General features: G+C 42.4%; 1 protein-coding gene across 1 annotated transcript in view; it reads left to right on the plus strand.

Annotated features, from left to right (window-relative positions):
• Positions 1 to 22,830, plus strand: part of IQCE (IQ motif containing E) — a 109,586-nt gene that overhangs the window by 69,920 nt on the left and 16,836 nt on the right. The window contains exons 18-21 of the mRNA XM_073636707.1: positions 2,937 to 2,963; positions 10,923 to 11,033; positions 16,253 to 16,380; positions 20,022 to 20,131. Coding sequence (XP_073492808.1) covers positions 2,937 to 2,963; positions 10,923 to 11,033; positions 16,253 to 16,380; positions 20,022 to 20,131 — 376 coding nt within the window. The remainder of the gene's footprint in view (positions 1 to 2,936; positions 2,964 to 10,922; positions 11,034 to 16,252; positions 16,381 to 20,021; positions 20,132 to 22,830) is intronic.

Raw genomic sequence — 22,830 nt, forward strand, 5'->3', positions numbered from 1 at the left:
CCAGCAAGAGATTAGGACAGCAGACTTCCTTTCTACCAGCAGACACTAATCTTTTCCTTCTCAGTTCAGCAGCTGGGCATGAGGAAAGACATACCTGTGTAAGCTCAAATCAGGATGTCCAATTAGAGCTTATACAGATATGACTGTTCTGCTGCCCCTATGTGACGACAAACACCTGTTCTTTCACATAGCTTTCCCTTACCCAGAAGTACTAGGGGTATTTTTTTTGTCTTTCAAAGCAGCTGAATGAAGCAGCGGGGGAACAAAGGTAAGGTGAGTATATGATGCTGGGAAGGAGGACTTTAAAACTAACCTCTTGGTTTGCTCTGCATTTGCAAAGTACAGGTTTGTTTTAAAGTACTCCTAGCATCAGATATGTCTTCAGGTTAGGTACATGCATACTATCATGTGTAATTGTAACAATCACAGGCATTTATTACCTCTCAGAGTACTGTCCCTGACGATACCTTCATCTGCTTGTCTCCTCGTAAAGATGGCACCAGCTTTGTTAAAGCGGAGCTCCACCCGATTTTATCACACTAGCTCAAGAGGATTAGCTCAATGTTCTAATGTAAAAATTGAACTTTTTTTTTTTTTTTTCCACTGCACCTTGGTTTTGCAGATCCTTGGTGTATTTCCTGGATGTGGAGTTTGCGGATATGGGCGGGGATACTGCGGCTATCTCGTCATTTCCTTTTAGCCGCACTGGCTCCTGGGAGCTTGTGTCATTGTTCCCAGGTGTCAGTGCGGAGGCCTTGCTTATCTCAGTTGCCATCACAATGGGGCAGGACTTCCAGCGACACCGCCCGTTGTGATGGCAACCTGAGCTGTTGACGGCGCTCTGATTTAAGGTTACTGCGCATGCACGAGATCGGGGATACAACGGGCGGTGCATGCTGGTCGATCAGCGGAACAGTATCCCAGAAGAGGATGCCTGTGGGCTTCACATGTCCACAGGCAAGATGAGAACCGTCAGTCTAAAAATTTTAAAGTTTTTTTATTTTTTCGGAGAAAACGGACATCTTAAAGCAACAGAAACGGAACAAGTGAGTTACATATTTTAATCACATAATCTTTGTCATTTTCCATAAAAAAAAAAAAAAAAAAAAAACATAGACAGTGGAACCCCGCTTTAAGGCATCATTTAGGTTCAGAAGCTGCTTCCTTAACTGAAATGCCAGTTCAGATATAAAACAGTCATGTAAATCTTGGTGCCTGTACAGTTTTTCCGGTGTTCACTAATGTCTGAACAGATCAACCCTAGCTGTAGCTTCTCACATTGTGACTATCAATAAAGTTATATTGCTGTGGTGCAATCACTGGGGAAGAGGTGACTAAGGCTCGGTTTACGCCTATGCATTTTTTGGTGCCTTTTGCAAAAACACACTACAGTCCATTTAACATGGTTTGCTATGGGACATGTTCACATCTATGCTTTTTTTCAGCTGCTGCATTTTTGGAAAGGGTCAGGAATTTTTTATATGCAAAACGGTACTTTTTTTGGTTCCATAGACTTCAGTGGAGAAAAGCATGTAGTGAGTAAAATCGCATATGCAAAAACGCTCAGCAAAATGCACTGTAGAACGCACCAATCGCAAACTGCATAGATGTGGATCAAGCCTAAATAAATCTTACTGCTTTGCAGCAAATGCCAAACCTAGGCAAAGTCAACTGGCTGAAATTTAGGGATGTCCTTTTAATGATAAAAGAATGAAATTTAAACACAAACAATACTTTTTTGTATTATTTCAGGAATGTAGTCCTAAAGATTCGTATAGATTCTGAAAGATCACCTTTAAGGAAAACCTGTAATGAGATTGTAAGCTCTAAGGAGCAGGGCCCTCTGATTCCTACTGTATCAAATTGTATTGTATTTGTACTGTCTACCCTCAAGTTGTAAAGCCCTACGTAAACTGTTGGCGCTATATAAATACTGTATAATAATAATAATAATAATAATAATAATGACCTAAGGAAGCACTAATTGCTCTCCTCTCCTTTTGAAAATTCTATTTTCCTGGCCCTCATGCTGATTCTGTTGCCTCAATACATTCTAAGATGCTGATTTGGAACAAACCTGTAAATAAAGGACTCGAACGTTACTGGCTGCATGCTTCTTCCAGGTCAGCTACTCAGAGATGTGGAAGTCAGATACATAGACCCATAGGGGGCACATCCGCGCCGCCTCCCCTATCCAAGTATCTACATATGAGGGCACCGGACTATGGATTCCTATGCGGGGTGGGTGTTTTTTTGAAGCACCTGATTAGAGCCAGAGGCTCTAATAGGCATCAAAAAAGGGTGCGCTCCAAGCCCACCCAGTTGTGTGGCAATAGCGAATGACTTTTCGCTATTTTCACGTTAAAGTTCCTCCCCGCCAATCAGGAGGCAGGTCGTGAGACCTGTTTCCCGAATGGCCAAAGCGTCAGGCGATCCTATTGGATGCCTAGCACTTAGGCACAAGATAAAGGAGACACTAGGCGGAGGAAGCCGCTGGAGGAACAGACACCAGAGCCACTGCCTACACCCTGCCGCCTCCGCAAGGACCGTGCAGGAAGACACCACAGCCTGCCACATAGATCAGGTAAGTGTCGGCCACCCGGGGTGGGGGTGGGGGATGTTATTACTGCTGCACCGCCGGGGGGGGGGGCTGGGTGGTAGTAGTGCCGCACCCCCCCCAAAAGAAAAACCCACCAGCTGCCACTGCCTAGACCACAAAAAGCTCAGAAATATCAGCCCTTGTGTTTGACATGACAGGTTTTCTTTAGAACCAGTGTTCTACAGCTGCTTGTAACATGGATGTCAGTTCATTGTTGTAGATAAGTAACAATATGGTAGTTCATGTATGATCTTTATGGATACAAGTTGCATTTTACCTTGGGTGAATCCAAAATGTTTACCAAGCTCTTCTTTTTTTTCTTTTTTTTTTTTTACAGAAAGAAGAGAGTCATGACTTGGAAGATGTAAGTATGCTGTATTTTATTATGAAATAAGACCTTTTAAAGTATGAGAAGTTTGCACTGCTTGTTTCTAGATCAGTTAATACACTATATTATCAAAAGTATTGGGACACCTGCCTTTACACGCACATGAACGGCATCCTAGTCTTAGTACGTGGAGTTCAATATTGAGTTGTAGACAGCCTTCCAGAAGAGTTGAAGCTGTTATAGTTGCAAAGGGTGGGCCAACTCAATTTTGAACCCTACGGACTAGGACTGGGATGCCATTAAAGTTCATGTGAGTGTAAAAGCAGGCGTCCCAATGCTTTTGACAATATAGTGTACATTAGGTAGTAAAGCTGGGATAAGGATGACAGCCTTGGAGCTGTCTTGAAGTCCTTGTCCTCACAGGTTTAGTGTACAGTAATTTTTTTTTTTTTTAGCTTTGGACATTTATAGAGCAACATTGACTTGGGACTAGTAGTTCTGCAGCAGCTGGAGGGCCTATCCCTGGTGTGGAAAAAAAAAGAAGGAAGTGGGAAGAAATCTCTCCAAAGTGAAGAGTAATCCCTTTTAGAACACTTTCCTTTCCTAATTATTTTCCTTTAACAGCTGAAAAATAATTTTCCAGTCGCTTTCTGTCTTGTGACAATAGTCACCACGACAACACGAGAGTCTTTTTTAGGCTGTATTCACATGGGTGGCAAAGGGGCAGTAACAACAGGCAGATGATCCACGTTTTTACCACCCACCCAAAGGCTACCACTGCATCTAGAGGGAGTGGTACACATGCTGGGACAGCAGCAAATATAATGCAGCTTGTCAAGTTTGACAGACACCACCGCCCATTGAGGTAGATGGGACTGTGCTGCAACTGGAAGCAAATCTGTTGGCTCGCAGCACAGTACTTCAGGGCAAAATTCTACAAATTGAGATACCGTCAAAAAAAAAAAAAAAGAACACAACCAGAAGGTGGCAGGATCGTCCCCAACCCAGACTGTTTTTCACAGGGTAGTAGAGACTGCTGTCCATATGAAAAGGGCCTTAGTATTCCATTTCAGAACCCAATGGGTGCAGCTCAGTGGCCAGTTGTAGTGTTCTCGTTTGCATGGATAGGGCGTGGCTTCCTGGGGACAGGAATGGGCCTACAAAAAATAAAATACATGTAAGCACTTTGTAGTGCATGCATTAAAGAGGTTGTTAACCTCCGGAAAAAGAAAAAAAAAAAAAAACCTGCAAGACAAAGGCATTATGAGCAAGTATGCATCGCACATTAGCTCATTATGAAATACTTACGTTAGAACGATGCCCTGCAGAGCTGCCTGTAGTCCGCTCCCACGGCCAACATCTTTCACCGGAGTTACTTCCGGGTTCGTGGATTCCGGCGCTGTGATTGGCCAGAGCCGCGATGATGTCACTCCCGCTCATGTGCACTGGGTGTCGTCAGTCGTGGCACAGGTACTGAAGAAATGGCACAAGCGGGCCGTTTCTTCAGTGCACATGTGCCGAAGACGTCGGCAGCAGCGCATATAGTGAATATCTCCTAAACTGTGCAAGTTTAGGAGATATTTTCAGTATGTACAGGTAAGCCTTATTATAGGTGGTAACAGAATTTACAACCGCTTTAAGCTGTAATGTTTGCTATATTATTTTAGCAACATGACAGGTTCCCTTTAATGGCTGGAACTATTTACAAGCTATATTCAGTAGGCTAAGAAGCTTGTTATAGAAATCTATTTGAACAGTGTAGCTTATAAAAGTAAGTATCATTTGCCAATGCACAATATAAATACATGGCACTTTATTAAAAACTAGCAGCATAGACAGCTGTGTTATCTGAGCTCCCTGACCTAGTGTCATGTTATTAAATGAAAATACTAGACAGATGGCCTGGAGGACAGAGGAGATGATTGGCTGATTATTATATCATTGCCGTCTCGATTTAACGTGACTTTTATAGCCTGTTCGGTGCACTTCATTTTCTGCACAGCATCATTTTCAGCATATGTTAGTCATTTGAGATGTCATTCTTTAAATGAACCTATCTGGATCATAAAAGGTTGCTGGTAAAGCTGCAAACTTGATCTAATGGGCTTTTAAAGTACTGTGCATTCACTTCTTTAACATCCCCATACACAGGCAGATGGCTGGTAGAAATGTCATTTTAGACCTTCTTTTCCAATGATTGTCTGTTTTTATGAGCCGCCACTCAAAGATGTACAAGGCTAAAATGGGTTTGGTTGAATATTCAAAAATCTGGATGGCACATGTCTTTCTATGGGGCTGCATAAGCGGGGAAATTTAACTGTAGAACCCTATATGGCCAAAAATATGAGAACACCTGACCATTACACCTACAACATATGGGCAAACGTATGTGAACTGCCCTCCAAATATTTGAGTTCAAGTGTTTCTGGTGAAGGTTGTTATTAACTACAACATCCAAAGACATTATTGACAATTGTGCACTTCCAACCTTGTATCAAAAGTTTTTGGTAGACCCCTGTGCACAAATCCAGCTCCATAAAGGAATGGTTTGGTGTGAAGTGGGCATCTCAGAGCCTTGACCTCAGCTCTAGTAAACACCTTTAGAATGAATTGAAGCGCCAATTGCGAACCGGGTCTTCTTTTTCAACATCCTTACCTGACCATACAAAAGCTTTTTCCCAAACAAATACACCAAATTCTGGTGGATGGAAAGCTGAAGACTGAATAAAGACTGAAGGTTGATATAGCTTTAAAAGGCTCCTATTTTATAATGCTGTTCCTGAGGGGCAAATGGTCATGATGACTGTTTCTTCTCTTTTCCAAGAATTTTATTAAGGTTTTTTACAGTAAGAATAACAACATAACAAGAATATCAAAAGAAACTGTATCTGTAACGTAACAGGAAAGTCGCATATGATATGTAGTGAATCATGTTGCGTACATAGCATACATACAGAAAATGAATATCTGGGTTGAGTACATGTAAACATTTTCACAATTAAAGACAAAGGGATAATAGCTAAAATATTCAAGCTTTCTAATAGGCATGTTCAGAAATGACATGGTACACATTTTTTAAAGTGTTAAACACTGGAATATCACAATTGTAGGGCTGAAACAACTAATCGATTAATCGACAACTAATCAATCATGAAAATAGTTGTCACCTAAATTGCCTTTTTTTATTTTACATATTAAAATTATACACCACACTCTTTTTAAGGTTATTATCCGATTTAATCGAAACAATAATTGGCCAATTCATCGATTATGAAAATAATGGTTAGTTGCAGCCCTACACAATTGCGAAACAAGAACACAGAGCAGTATGTTATTCACAAATTCCCAAGAGGAGTCAAGAAGCTGTAGTGTTATGGAAAGGGGTTGAGTGAGGGGGGGATGGGTAGGAGAGTATAGGGGTAAGTGGGTTTAAAAGTTGAGAAAGAGAGCGCATAGAGACAAAGGTTTGGAGATGACATATTTAGGATGAGTAGAGTATCTCGTCTCCGTCTCCCATGAGTCCATCTATGAACCCAAACGTGTGTCAGTCATTTACCCGAGTGTGGGTTGTTGCGCCATAATATTCATCAACTCTTGAAAGTGGAGCCAACACGCCCACATGCGGGTAAATTTAGAAGGATTATCTTGTGCGATCAGTTTTTCCATTTCAGCCATCTGTCTGATGCGATGATACCATTCTGCAAGTGTTGGAGGGGTTGGGGTGCCCCATTTTGAGGGGATGCAAAGCCTGGCAGCATTTACAAGATGTAAGGTAAAGACTTGTGATACGTGCATTTCGGGAGAGAGGAATAATGTAACTATCGGGCAGGAGTAAAGTCCAAAGTGTAAGTGGTTATCTTAGCTATGTCCTCATGTACCTCTCTCCAGAATGATTGCAGTTTAGAACAAGATCATTATAGGTGTAATAAGGAACTGGGTTCGAATCCACATCTCCAACATAGAGGGGAGGTTGAGGGCAACAGTTTGTAAAGTTGTATTTTGTAACCTGTTTCTTGAACTGTCACGTTCACTTGTGTAGGTGTGTTTAAAATTCTAGAGAAAAAAAAAATCCAGCACCACGATGTCTCAAAAATAAAACATATACGTTTTTATTAAATCCATCCAATAAAAGGAATCAACACCTGTAATTATTGACACATTTCAGCCTCTCACATATACTGTGCTATGCTAGGCCTATATGGCGTATATGTTTTATTTTTGAGACATTGTGGTGCCAGATTTTTTTTCTCTTCGATTGGACGTTTGGATGCCTAAGTACTGGGTCCATCCGAGCACGAGCACGAGTCTTTATCTCATCCTTTTTATCATTACGGGTTATTTTGGGGTAGCAGCACTATTTCAAAAAATGCATGGACTGTGTTAGAATTCTGTACTATTTCTTATTACATCTGAGGTACCAGTCATTGCCTGACTGCTGGAAGAAATGCTTCTTCCAAGATGAAGCATGCCTGTGTGACTTGCTCACCCTGGAACTAGCATTAACGGCAGGAGTCCAGTTCCTCCCTACTGCCTGTTTACGGTGACCTTGGTTAACTCTGGCCTTTTGACTCTTATCAGCCTCCGGTCGCCTGGGGTTGTACCTGAGGCTTTGCCTCATACCATGAACTAGTTGGATCACCACCACGCACTCACAACATGTCTGTTTGTAGACACAGAGTGGACAGCCCTACTGCAATGGGTGACCCCAGCTCCCAATCCATTGATTTCAGAGGCATGTCTTCTGTTCCTTCTGAGTGTACTGATGTCTCCAAGGTGAAATCCTCTACCTCATCTGGGTCCCCCTACATTTGGCCATACATGTATAGATTTCTTCAGTTTGGCCTGCAGGCATCCACACTAAAGCCTAGTACACATGGGCTGAATATAGGCTAGTTCAATAGAAACCGGGCGACATTTGGCCCCTGTGTATGGCAGCTGGTCCGAAAGAAGCCAGCCTTCTGGCTGGCTTCTGAGAAGGCTCATGACCAAAATAGGTTTGCTGATCGACTCCCGTTCAGCACTCTCAGCCAGTGGCTGAGAGCGCTGACTGAAGTGTTTTGGTGAGGGCCGTCCCCCAGTCAGAACACAATAGCACAGCAGGGGAGATCGCTGTACTAACATTGGATTGTTAGTAAAGCGGCTCTGACCTGAGCTGTCAGGAGCGAAGAAAATTGTATTTTGACAGCCAACACAACAGCTGTAAGAATACCCAAGCAGTGCAGAGCTTGCAGTGTTTTGCCAGCTTTTGCTCCATCAGGTAGAGCTGAGTCCCTTGTCTTGTGGTCAAGGACCTCTACTGCAGTGACACAAAACTTTGTGGCCGAATTCTCACAATTCCTTGTGGATGCTCACCAACAATTTCTCAAAAGAGATCTCTTCATCACAATGATGGTCCACTACCTGATAGAGTGTGGAGCAAGTATCTGGAGCTCCACATTTTGATGGTGATGGCTTGCTAGAAGCATCTAACTTGTGTCCTGTATGGATCTATTGGTCATAGAGATGTGTAGAACATTCTGGTTAAGGTGTCTGGAGGCAGATGCTGTATCCAAAGAACACATGACTAATTTGCTCTCCTTTGCTGGCCTAATCACTCAACCTGGCCTAATCACTCAGTCTCTACCCATCTCCGGGTGATTCCTCTCATTGGAGAATTTTTCTGGGCCACATTTTGTATTTCCAGAACAGGTGGTTGCTTCTAGATCAGTGGTTCTCAACCTGGGGGTCGGGACCCCCTCGGGGGTCAAATGACAATTTGCCAGGGGTCACCAAATCCTGGGCTGTTCCTGAAGCCTGCGCTGTTCTCCCAGCCTTTTCGCGGCTGCCCAGCAGGGCTGTCCCTGGGGTCCGTGGCCGCCCACTCAACCTCTTCGCAGTTTCCCATTCAGTTCACAGCATGGCTGGGGGGCAGAGACTAGAGGTCAGCTGACTGGTGAGGAATTAAGTGGGTGGGGCTGGAGGAAACTCTATCTCCTGATTTCGGCATAGGTGTCACTGCTGCGGGACACCACAAAGTTCGAGGCACAGTGAAGTCAGAGACACAGTGAGTAACACTATCTGTGATTATAGTTGCCATTAAAAGTTCCCACTACAGTTCTCAGATCAGCAGATGACATTGATCAAGAGCACCTAAGTTGGCTGATCAGAACTCGCCCCCCCCCCCCCCCAGCACTGCCACTCATCCCGTTCCCCCCACCAAGGAGTAAGAGAAGGATTAAAAATAGGGAATACATGGAAGGGAGAGGAAAAGAGGGGGAGGAATAAAGAAAAAGGGAGAGAAAGGAATAAGAGAAAGAACAAGAAAGACAACTAGAGAGATGGATGGGGGGGGGGGGGGACAAGAAATTAGGATAGAGAGAGATAAAAGGGAAAGAAAGGAGAACAAAGAGAAAGAGTGGTACATCCTAAAATGTACCATAAGGCGTTTTAATACTGTATGAGTGGAAGGGACTCAGGGAGCGCTAAATGTCCGTGGGTTAGGGGCGCAAATTACTTGTCTTGCCTTGGGAGCTGACAACTCACGCTACAAAAATAATTTTACTGTTAGGGGTCCCCACAACTTGGAAAATTTTATCAAGGGGTCACGGAACTAGAGGGGTTGAGAACCACTGTTCTAGATAATGGGATTTCTCTTTAGTCCGGTCTCCTGATCTGGACACCACTTTACACCCTCTAGGAACTGATGTGTCTTCACCACTGAGGAGGAACAAGAGTCTTTGGAGGCCAGTTCTTCCCAACTGGTAGGTTCTGGACATATAGGAAAGTCTCACATACTAAGGTGCATCTCAAATGGGATGAAGGATGTTAGAGGAGGGCCCCATGTCACCTGGGTTGTCTGTGGGCAGAGCAAACTAGTCTTCTGCTGCGGGTATCCTCTGACAGGAACAGGGAATACTTTAATTGCATCGTGTGACTTGTCCACCTGGAGTTATGCTCCTCTTTCTTGGCTGAATTGCGGACTTTTGAAGTAGGCCTTTCTACACCTTTTTTATGTTTTGGATTCACTCAAACAAATACTTGCTGCCCTGATAAGGTTCCTCATCCAATGGATGCTGCTGCTTTGTTGGATCTGGGAAGTCAGCAGGATTTCTCAGTTTCCATCGGGGTTGAAATCAGTCTCACTAGTTTATGGTTGGATTATAACCTCCATCTCCTACATACTGTTCTCAGGCTGCCCCCATTTAGTTATGATGACTTTGGGGGGTTGAATCCTGGGTTTTCTAGGTGGACTTGAGAGTCATTCACTTCTTTAGCAGGTTGCTGTTTCTAGTCAGTTTCAGGGATCTATTCTGGTAAGTCTTGCCTTGGCAAGGTGGTTGTCTGTGTTGGCAATCTCTAGGCACCCTTATGGGGTCAGGTGAGTAGAAACTTGAGTCTTTTTAATTAGACTGACATGTCTTCCTTGTACAATTGCTTGTTTCCCAGTTTCGATGTCTGGAACCCAGTCCTACTATGGAGCTTGATTCTTTCCTTGTCAACTACATCAGGAACACATGGCTGCTGAATACCCAATAAGTGGCTGCATCTAATTGGATGCAGTCAATATGTGGCAACAATTTCCCACCCAGCTCTATTTTCATTTGACTTTTGTCAAGCATTGGCACAGTGCCAGACCAACCAAAGCTCGTATTTTGGCTGATTCAGCAGCAATCAGCCAAAATGTGAGCTATGAATGGCCAGCTTCATAACCTTTAACAATCTTTTATTACTGTCTGTGACTTCCTGTTCCAGTGACAGCTCCCCCAACCTTTTATTGTACAGATGTCACAATAACAGGAAATGAGGAAAACTTCCCCCAGTGAGGTTGCAGACAGAAAAAAAATCTTCCCATCCCCATTCAAAGAAAAACATGTTGGCTGGAGTTAGGGTTTGAAACGGGAATTCCCTATATTCACCAACATAAATGTTTGCCAATGTTCTCTAAACCCTCAGTTTGGTCACATAGATGATTTTCCTTATCCCACTCTTGATTTTGTTTCAATTTTTCTTCAATAGACAACCGTGTTTCTCCAGGCAGCTCTGCGAGGTCACCTAGCCAGGCAGAAAATGTTATCGTCTTCGACTCCTCGTGTAAAGTCACCAAGGACAAATAGCTTGAGCAGACAGGTAAAGAAAGATATTTATCATCTTTATTGTTTTTTAAGTGTCATTTCTGTATCCTCATTAAAGGGGATGTCTAAAAACAAATATACCTCCAGTATTAGACTGGAGCCTTTTCCTAAATTAACATTTCCCACCTCCTGCAGTGAGATGCTCATCACCAGTCGCGGCTGGTGTTTTTTTTTTTTTTTTTTTTTTGGGGGGGGTGGGGGCGGCAAACAAAAAATCCCCCGCCCCCAGTCAGCAGTCGGGGATCGCCTGTTTTTTCCCCATAGAGAATCTTTGCATTTTGTGGTTGCACTGCAGTACCTAATATGACCATCTGGTAAAACAATGTTCTTGTGTAAAGATATAGATGAATATTTCTTTTGAGACCAGCCAGCCTGTTCTTCCTATACTTAAAGGGATGCTTTTCAAAACTGAAAGAAAAGAAAGTGAGAGATGTTGCCAGTTTTATTGAAGTATTTAGGCAAGTACAAAATATATAGGTACAGAGAGATCGGTAAGTACATTCTAGGGACAAGGTATGATTATACAAAAATACATCTCTCATTATAACTTTGAAAGAAAACGGAACACAAGAAAAAAATATATAACTAAAGAAACAACATTGCATCTGCGAGATAAAATATTTGACTACTTGTGAATTGTGTTTAGGTCAAAAGCATCTATATAAAAGAATCATTGGTGCTAGATGTATTACAATAAGAGACATCAAACATACCGAGCTATTACAAATGGGAAGAAGGAAACTCCCAAATACAGTATATACTTAGTAAGCTGAACGATATTCCCATTTATGTTAAAAAATGTGCTTGGAGTCCGTGAGAGTATGAAGCACCCTCTCCATCAATCCGAAAGACTCCATGTGGAAAAGCACTTGTGACAATGGTACAGAGGGGGACCGCCAATTAAGGGCTATTGCCCATAAGAAGGCACTAAAAAGTGTATGTGTCAACTTTTAATGGGGGGGTGAGACCTCTGGGAGTTCAGCAAATAAAATGCACATGTGGTAAGTCTGTGCTATAGGTACCCCCATTATTTGGAGCACCATCGTGGTAGTTTGTTGCCATAAAGACCTCAGAACTGTGCAGTTCCAGAATGTGTGAAGGAGAGTACACCTGTCTCGACAACCCCAGAAGCATGTGTCCGGTACCAATGGGTAGGTTCTGTGCAACCTAACAGGGGTGTAATACCAGCGGAAGCCTCCCCGCAAAGATTTTCAAATGGTTCAGAATGGTGGAAGGCATGGTTCTGTTGAAGATGCTCAAAAGAGCAAATGGAGGAGCCTTGCAATAGGGAATCTACAGTCACTAGGCCTTGTGAGGTCCAGCTGGCAAACTTCAGGCTTGTATTGAAGGCTGGGGGGAACTCAGGTTTGCCCAAAAAAGCGGCTAAGCATGGAGGACTAAGAGAGTAACCTAAACTTCTCCTTATAGTAAGACCAGAGGTAAAGGGATTGTCTCACAAGTGGTGCAATATCCTTTGGAGAAATAGAGCGTGACCAGAGGAGACCTGGAATGTAGAATGGAACAACGGAAATCCTCTCAAATTGTACCAATAGTATAGAGGTTGGAGAGGTGTGCCATTGTGCTAGTTGTATCAAGTGTGAGGCCAGGAAGTACTTCCAAAGATCCGTGCAGCCCAGGCCGCCTCTAGATTGGGCCCTACACATCAACAAGCTGCCCATTCAAGGCTTCTCAGTATCACATTTTTATGTTCATACAGCAGGTTAGAAAATGAAATGCTATTCGTTATGTTTTTTTCAGGAAGTATAGTCAGCACGGCCAACTGAACAACTGATGCAATAAAACAATTTGTCACAGCTCAAGTTACAATCCCTGTGATGCACTACTAAGTAGGAAGTAGAATCAACATTTGTGTTTGCCAAAAATATTTACCCATGTTCGCAAACCTCAAAGCTTCCATCTTGGCTTTGGGAGCCTACTGTTACTTCCTGATGACTCACAGCTGGCCCCCTACTGCACATGTGCAGGCTGAGGAGATGGCATCCTCGTCTAGTGCGAGCGAATACCACAAAAAAGGTACACATTCCCTGAAAAAAAAAAACTGATTTCTTAAAGGGTAATTCTACTCTGCATCCAAAAATTTAAATGTTATCCATCAACACTTATTCTTCAGGTCCCCGCTGCACTCACTTGCTCTTTAGTAAGTTCTCTGATACCCATTTACTGATTCATGCACTTCTTGCTCCATACACAGCCCAGGAGGCTGTGTATCAGAACAATGCCAGCAATGGCATGTGGTAATTGTGCAGCGTGGTCACGTGACTGCACTGACCAATAAGAATCACTTCTGTTTTGAAAGAAAGAAGTGATCCTCATCACCGGGCACTATTGCTGCTATTATTCTGAAATACAAACTCATGGGCTGTGTACGGCCTGAGAAGTGTATGAATCAGCTAATAGGCAGATGTTGGTGATGCTGAACTTTCTAAACAGCAAGAAATTGCAGAGTGGACCCAAGGAGTTGGGAGGGTTTTGGTTACATTTTATTTTTTGGATGCAAAAGTTGAATAACCTGAAAAACGTTTGTGTATTTGGGTTTGAAATCGGGGGGTCCCAGCAGATCAGCTTCCCCTCTTATATATAGATCTCTTCAGGGGCTTTATATACTGATCCTGAGCTCAGAACTTAAGTTGGACCTGGCATCAAATATTTTTTTCATGCTAAATGCATGCCTGCAGAATAATGTGCAAGTATAGCACTTATTACCTTTCACACAGATCACAGTACTCCCTTTAATAGTGTTTTCAGATCTGCTTTTCTTTCATAAAGACAGAGCCATTTTTGTTCAGGCGTCATCTAGGGTCAGCATTTACCTCCTGGACCTGGGTTCACATTTTTGCAGTGCACATCACCTTTCTTTGCGTGGTAATGTGCAATGTGTTAGGGCAGCCCATTCAATGCATACATTACTGAAGCACAACAGTGTGAACCCAGCCTCAGATACAGTGCCAGAGATAAAGCAATCATGTAATCCTGGAGCCTGTGCAATTCCTGGCTATATTCAGATGTCTTGCACAGATCAGTCCCCTCAGCAACCTCTGTGTGAAAAGGGGGGAGGACGTACAGTAGACACTGTAAGGGTGGGGAAGCTGCGCACTTTTAACTTGTTTCACCTACTAGGTCAAGCTTAATATATTGCACATGTTACCAAACTAAGTTAAGTTGTTTAGATGAATAACCAGCATGCCCATGTATTTGTGCATCCTGTCTTCGGTAGTGTAAACCAGTTCTTCCATACTAGCTATTTTATCTAGGTAGGAGAACCATTCAGCAATTGTGGGTACCTGGTTAGATCTCCATTGGACTGGCACACACATTCTGGCTGCGTTGACCATATGCATGGCTAGTGCCCTAAAATACTGTTTAAAAGATAAAGCTGTATGGTGCAACAGGTATTGAGCAGCATAAAGTCTAGGTCAGATGTAATCTCATTGAATGTTTCCCTGAATTTTTGTATAGTCGGGCAGGTCCACCATATACAGTATCTCACAAAAGTGTCATGTGACTCGTCTTGTGACTCGTTAATGTTACAAGGTCTCGGATGTGAATGGGGAGCAGGTGTGTTAAATTTGGTGTTATCGCTCTCACTCATACTGATCACTTGGAGTTCAACATGGCACCTCATGGCAAAGAACTCTCTGAGGATCTGAAATAAAGAATTGTTGCTCTACATAAAGGTGGCCTAGGCTATAAGAAGATTGCCAAGACCCTGAAACTGAGCTGCAGCACGGTGGCCAAGACCATACAGCGGTTTAACAGGACAGGTTCCACTCAGAGCAGGCCTCGCCATGGTCGACCAAAGAAGTTGAGTGCACATGCTCAGCCTCATATCCAGAGGTTGTCTTTGGGAAATAGGCGTATGAGTGCTGCCAGCATTGCTGCAGAGGTTGAAGGGGTGTGGGGTCAGCCTGTCAGTACTCAGACCATACGTCGCACGCTGCATCAAATTGGTCTGCATGTCTGTTGTCCCAGAAGGAAGCCTATTCTAAACATGATTCACAAGAACGGATGTAGTTTGCTGAAGACAAGCAGACTAAGAACATGGATTACTAGAACCATGTCCTGTGGTCTGATGAGACCAAAATAAGCTTTATGGGTTCATATGGTGTCAAGTGTGTGTGTGTGCGTCGGCGACAACCAGGTGAGGAGTACAAACACAAATGTGTCTTGCCTACAGTCAAGTATGGTGGTGGGAGTATCATGGTCTGGGGCTGCATGAGTGCTGCCGGCACCAAGGAGCTACATTTCATTGAGGGAACCATGAATGCCAACATGTACTGTGACATACTGAAGCAGAGCATGATCCCCTCCCTTCAGAGACCGGGCCGCAGGGCAGTATTCCAACATAACAACCCCAAACACACCCCCAAGATGACCATTGCCTTGCTAAAGAAGCTGAGGGTAAAGGTGATGGACTGACCAAGCATGTCTCCAGACCTAAACCCTATTGAGCATCTGTGGGGCATCCTTAAACGGAAGGTGGAGGAGCGCAACATCTCTAACATCCACCAGCTCCATGATGTCGTTATGGAGGAGTAGAAGAGGACTCTAGTGGCAACCTGTGAAGCTCTGGTGAATTTCATGCCCAAGAGGGTTAAGGTAGTGCTGGAAAATAATGGTGGCCACACAAAATATTGACACTTTGGGCCCAATTTGGACATTTTCACTTAGGGGTGTACTCACTTTTGTTGCCATTAATTTTTTTTTTTTGTAGACATTAATGGCTGTGTGTTGTTATTTTGAGGGGAAAGCACGTTGTCACATGAAAAGATATAATAAAATATTTACAAAAATGTGAGGGGTGTACTCACTTTTGTGAGATACTGTATGTAGCAGTTTACCCTCTGCATGCTTACATCATCAGCAGATGTTCAAGGCTATAGTAAAGATTTTATGTAAGAGGCATGGGGTTTCGTACCATCTTGTACCCACATTTACCATACTTTTTAATGGTAAATGGTAGTTTTTTTGTTTCTCATGTTTCTGTATATTGTGACATGTCAGGAATGTATTCATGCGGACTTGTAAAGTTATTGAAAGGTCCATTTTTAAATTGATAGCACAGAGGCATGAAGGTGATTTTTTGCACAATAAACTCGCTTCTCAGAATATCATTGGAGTTAGTGAAAATATTTGAGATCTTGTTTCAATTACCAGCCTTTTAATCTTCTGGCCCTATGCGTGCTTTTGTTGCAGGACAGCACTGGATCTGACGGTAAACTTTTACAAGACCCCAGCATGGAAGAAGAGGATCATGTGACTCTCCTGCAGTCCACATTTAGAGCACATCTGACGCGCACAAAAGTGCTGGGCCAGAGATCAAGGTACATCTCTTACCCGCAACTGAGCATACACAATAGGCGCTTTATCCATTCACTGTTCATCTCTACAAGTTGTGGCAGCACAGGATGGAATCTGTTCATTATCACTGCGTCTGCTTCTCCTGTCTGCGTGTCTTCCTTCTGTCATCTGAGAGTGTAAAATAAATGCAAGATATCACTGCTAGACAAGAATGAAACTTTTGACATGAGCTAAATCATTTACACCCTCTTTAATTTTTTCCATTTATAATTAGCATTATACATAGATACTTTCCTATATTTAAACGTCTCATAATCCTGTGATACATACAGTGCCTTAAAAAAGTATTCATACCCTTTGACATTTTCCTCATTTTGCCATGTTACAACCAAAAACATAAATGTATTTTATTAGGTTTTTATGTGATAAACCAACACAAAGTAGCACATAATTGTGAAGTGGGGGGAAAATGATAAATGGTTTTCAATTTTTTTTACAAATATCTGAAATGTGTGGCGTGCATTTGTATTCAGCCCCCCTGAGTTAATACTTTGTAGAACCACCTTTCACTGCAATTACAGCTGCAAGTCTTTTTGGGTATGTCTCTACCAGCTTTGCACATCTAGAGAGTGAAATTATTGCCCATTCTTCTTTGCAAAATAGCTCAAGCTCTGTCAGATTGGATGGAGAGCATCTGTGAACAGCAATTTTCAAGTCTTTCCACAGATTAGTTGGATTTAGGTCTGGACTTTGACTGAGCCATTCTAACACATGAATATGCTTTGATCTAAACCATTCCATTGTAGCTCTGGCTGTATTTTTAGAGCTGTTGTCCTGTTGGAAGGTGAACCTCCTCCCCAGTCTCAAGTCTTTTGGAGATTCTAACAGGTTTTCTTCTAAGATTGCCCTGTATTTGGCTCCATCCATCTTCCCATCAACTCTGACAAGCTTTATTTTCCCTGCTGAAGAAAAGCACCCCCACAACATGATGCTGCCACCACCATGTTTCACAGTGGGGATGGTGTGTTCAGGGTGATGTGCAGTGTTAGTTTTCTGCCACACATAGCGTTTTGCATTTAGGCCAAAAAGTTCAATTGTGGTCTCATGTGACCAGAGCACCTTCTTCCACATGTTCTTATGACTTTCTTTCAACAATGGCTTTCTTCTTGCCACTCTTCCATAAAGGCCAGATTTGTGGCATGCATGACTAATAGTTGTCCTGTAGACAGATTCTCCCACCTGAGCTGTGGATCTCTGCAGCTTCTCCAGAGTTACCATGAGCCTCTTGGCTGCTTCTCTGATTAATGTTCTGCTTGCCCGGCCTGACAGTTTAGGTGGACGGCCATGTCTTGGTAGGTTTGCAGTTGTGCCATACTCTTTCCATTTTCGGATGATGGATTGAACAGTGCTCCGTGAGATGTTCAAAGCTTGGCATATTTTTTTATAACCTAGCCCTGCTTTAAACTTCTCCACAACTTAATCCCTGACCTGTCTGGTGTGTTCTTTGCCCTTCATGATGCTGTTTGTTCACTAAGGTTCTCTAACAAGCTTCTGAGGGCTTCACAGAACAGCGGTATTTGTACTAAGATTAAATTACACACAGGTGGACTCTTTTTACAAATTAGGTGACTTTTGAACTGACTAGATTTTAGTAAAGGGGACTGAATACAAATGCACGCCACACTTTTCAGATATTTATTTGTAAAAAATTTGAAAAAACATTTATCATATTCCCTCCACTTCACAATTATGTGCCACTTTGTGTTGGTCTATCACATAAAATCCCAGTAAAACCCATTTATGTTTTTGGTTGTATCATGACAAAATGAGGAAAATTTCAAGAGGTATGGATACTTTTTCAAGGCACTGTACTAGTTGTATACCCATATGATATGATACTTGTCTGTACACTAAGACAAAAAATGTTCGAAGTTTAAATTGTGCTCTATTTCGCATCCTCCCTAAAGCTGGCTATACACGTTAAAGTAGACCATCACCTAAAACTGAAAGTAAAGCCTGGTATACACTATGAGTTTTCTTTCGTTCAACACAGCGGGGTTGAACAAAAAAAAAACTGTCAGCTCCAGTCGGATCCGCTTTACTAAGGATCCAAAGTTATTACAGCGATTTCCCACGCTGAGCTATTGTGTTCTGCCAGAACAGTCCAATCAGCGCTCCCAACATTGGCTGAGCTGGTTGGCTGCTGGTTTTTCAGCATGCTCGTCCAACAGAAGCTGGCTTCTGTCAGACTGAATGCCATATGCAGAGGCAGAATATCATCTTTTTTTTTTTTTTTTTTTTTTTTTTTTAACCAATGTCTCCCGGCGTTCGGCCTGTGTGTACAGAGCTTTACCCTCATCCTTTTCCTTCCCTCCCCAGCTTCTATCTAAATCGCAGATACTCGCTCCCACTTCCCTGTCTCCTTGGCCCACTCCCCCCCAGCCTCCTAGGATAATGTCACACACCCCCAGGAAGCTACAGGACCAGTCTCCCTGTGCCCCTCAATCTCGGGCATGCACAGTGGGGAACCGGCTGTAAGTCATCTGGAAGTGACAGTCGGCTCCCGAACCCAAAAGGGCAGAGCCAAAGATTCGAAGCCCTAAGAAGAATAGGCTACAGGGAATTGGGCTGGTAAGTATCAGTAACGACAGTAATTCAGCAAGTCAGCAACGACAGTAATTGTAACTGCTGACGTTTGGAGCCAATTCACGATGACTTGCGCCAAAATGTATGGAAAATGCATGTACATTTCCATCCATTTTAGTCACGTTTTAATACGCGCTGATGTCCGTTGGCATATATTTTGACATCTGTTGAAATGCATGTGCAGCATTTTGGTGTGAATAGGACACATTGGAAATGATTGTTTTTCAGATGTCCTTCCATTGATCTGTGTGTCTTTGATTCTGTTCAATCCATTTCTGTCGAGCCAGGTGGTGGACCCATGGCTCAAATTGGGGCTAATTCAGCATGAATTGACTAATATTCAAGCTGTGCATGACATCCTTCCTGGCTAGAGCCAAGTTGACAACCAACCAGAAAGGGGCATGATAAAGAAAAATCACCAATCATTCAATCCTAGGCGGTCTTTAAAAGAAACCTGTGCTTATAGCATTTGTCTGGCTGTGTATAGCCTCAATACTTTGAGTGTCTGACCCGGAATTAATCATGCAGCAGATACATTCAGAGTATAATCAGAACTCCTGGTTAATTCCTGGTCAGTTTTTTTGGAAACTATTGAAAAAAAAAACATAACAACCAGCAACCATTATTTAAAAAAGAGGTCACTAAAAACCTTCCTACTTCTGTAAGTACAGCTTTTCCCTTTAAGCCCCTCGCAGATGATTATGGGATATGCCTGCTTGCAAAGACTTGCTCTGCCAAGTATCTTTTTGACAGTTGCTTCCGACATGTTAAATGGTTATTCCTTCTTTGCTTTTTAATATAGAATGAATACAAATGTGTCACAAGGAATTATCTGGCATGCTGGAATATCTCCTGAGGCATCAACCTATACTAATCCCATTCATCAAAATCCATAAGATGTTTTTCCATTAGGTTTCAGATGCAGAGAAAGAATTTATCTTGTATTGTCAAACTCAATGAAAACATTTTTTTGTCCTAACCATTAATGTAACTACCTGTACATTTTATTCTGTCTTAGACCCAGTGACATGAAAGGCAGAGAGAGCCCAATTAGGAACTCTTCCAGAGAAAACACAAGATCTCCGGGATCCAGGAAACCTTCCAATCAAAATGCCCAATATTTGTTTGGTAAAATTTTATTGGCTTATATCTCTACTTTCCCAAGGATAATCATATTCTTAGCAGCAAACAAGGGAATAGATAAGGTGCTGCATGTAGGTCTTGTATCTTTGAGATATGGCTCCAATAGAAACTCAAACTAAGCACAGTGGCTTAATGGTAAGCATTTCTGCCTTGCAACACTACCATGTTTCCCAGAAAATAAGACCTACTGTGATTTTCCAGGAGGGCTGCAATATAAGCCCTACCCCGAAAATAAGCCCTAGTTTAAAGTGGTTGTAATATCCTATAATTCAATCTATTTTACAGTATCATATAATGTACAATGTGTGTGTTTCTGTATTTTAATTGTGCCAAATAACTTCGAAGACAGCACATTACATGATAAGACCTACCCCAAAAATAAGCCCTACTGTGTCTTTTGTTGCCAAAATTATTTTAAAACCCGGCCTTATTTTCAGGGAAACACAGTACTTTTCTTGGTTGGAATCTCAACCAGGACACTGCTTGCATGGAGTTTGCATGTTCTCCCTGTGCCTTCATGAGTTTTCTCCAGGTACTCTGGTTTCCTCCTACACTCTAATGACATACTGGTAAGTTAATTATCTCCTGTCTAAATTGGCCTCAGTATGTGTGTGTATGCACATGAGGTAAAGACCTTAGATTGTAAGCTCCTTGAGGACAAGAACTGACTTGAATGTACACTACCGTTCAAAAGTTTGGGGTCACCCAAACAATTTTGTGTTTTCCATGAAAAGTCACACTTATTCACCACCATACGTTGTGAAATGAATAGAAAATAGAGTCAAGACATTGACAAGGTTAGAAATAATGATTTGTATTTGAAATAACATTGTTTTTACATCAAACTTTGCTTTCATCAAAGAATCCTCCTTTTGCAGCAATTACAGCATTGCACACCTTTGGCATCCGTCCACAACACTTTTTTCCAGTCTTCCTCTGTCCAATGTCTGTGTTCTTTTGCCCATCTTAATCTTTTTCTTTTATTGGCCAGTCTCAGATATGGCTTTTTCTTTGCCACTCTGCCCTGAAGCCCAAAATCCCGCAGCCGCCTCTTCACTGTAGATGTTGACACTGGTGTTTTGCGGGTACTATTTAATGAAGATGCCAATTGGGGACCTGTGAGGCGTCTGTTTCTCAAACTAGAGACTCTATTGTGCTTATCTTCTTGCTTAGTTGTGCAACGCGGCCTCCCACTTCTTTTTCTACTCTGGTTAGAGCCTGTTTGTGCTTTCCTCTGAAGGGAGTAGTACACACCGTTGTAGGAAATCTTCAATTTCTTTGCAATTTCTCGCATGGAATAGCCTTCATTTCTAAGAACAAGAATAGACTGTCGAGTTTCAGATGAAAGTTCTCTTTTTCTGGCCATTTTGAGCGTTTAATTGACCCCACAAATGTGATGCTCCAGAAACTCAATCTGCTCACAGGAAGGTCAGTTTTGTAGCTTCTGGAAGGAGCTAGACTGTTTTTAGATGTGTGAACATGATTGCACAAGGGTTTGCTAATCATCAATTAGCCTTCTGAGCCAATGAGCAAACACATTGTACCATTAGAACACTGGAGTGATAGTTGCTGGAAATGGGCCTCTATACACCTATGTAGATATTGCACCAAAAACTAGACATTTGCAGTTAGAATAGTCATTTACCACATTAGCAATGTATAGAGTATATTTGTTTAAAGTTAGGACTAGTTTAAAGTTAGCTTCATTTAAAAGTACAGTGCTTTTCCTTCAAAAATAAGGACATTTCAATGTGACCCCAAACTTTTGAACGGTAGTGTACAATATGTAAATTGTTGGTTCTATTTAAATACCTGCACTAATTTAAATTAAAAAATCACTGATGGTTCCCACCCTTTAAGTTTTAGAACCCTGCTTGAACGTAAATTTTCCCATCACCTCTTTAGTCCTGTTTCAGTATTGGTTAGTGAAGCCACCATTTACAATAAAGGACCATTAATGAGGTGTGTAGGCAGAGCTGGACCTAAGGCACTGAAGACATTATCTGCAGAGCACCCCAGGTTATTTTTTGAGTTTCCAGGATTTGTTTACTAGGTTTATTCTGTGCAGAAGTCCATTTTCAAGGGGACCTGTACTTTGCCTACCCAAGGGCCGAGTTTAAATTAAAGTGATAGTAAAGCTTCCATTTTTTTAAATTAAAAAATAAACATGTTATTCTTACCTGCTCTGTGCACTTGTATTGCGCAGAGCAGCCCCGAACCTCCTCTTCACGGGTCGCCTGCCGGTGCTCCGGGCTCCTCCTCTTTGGTCAATGCCCCCATAGAAAGCCATTTTCTATAGAGGAACTTGTGCAGGCTTGCTCCCGAGGCACCCTGTCTGCCTCTATAGACACAGATAGGGCAGCTTGGCCCCGCCCCTCCGTTCCCTTGTCACAAAATTTGACTGACAGCAGCGGGAGTCAATGTGAGGAGGGAGAGAGCCGCTGCTGTTGTGCACATCGCTGGATTGTGATCGAAAAAAAAAAGATACAGATTCATTTGCATACAGTGTTGCATGACCGCGCAATTGTCAGTCAAAGTGCGATAGCACTTTAAGCTGAAAATTGGCCTGGTCAGGAAGGGGGTGAAAATGCCCAGTAGGCAAGTGGTTAAATTACAAGAAAAACAAACAAGCAGCGCCAATCTAAGTGCAGCAAAATTGTAACATATTTCATTTAGTAGTAATG

This window comes from Aquarana catesbeiana, linkage group LG06 (assembly GCF_042186555.1).
Source record: "Aquarana catesbeiana isolate 2022-GZ linkage group LG06, ASM4218655v1, whole genome shotgun sequence".
Classification (NCBI taxonomy): Eukaryota; Metazoa; Chordata; class Amphibia; order Anura; family Ranidae; genus Aquarana; species Aquarana catesbeiana.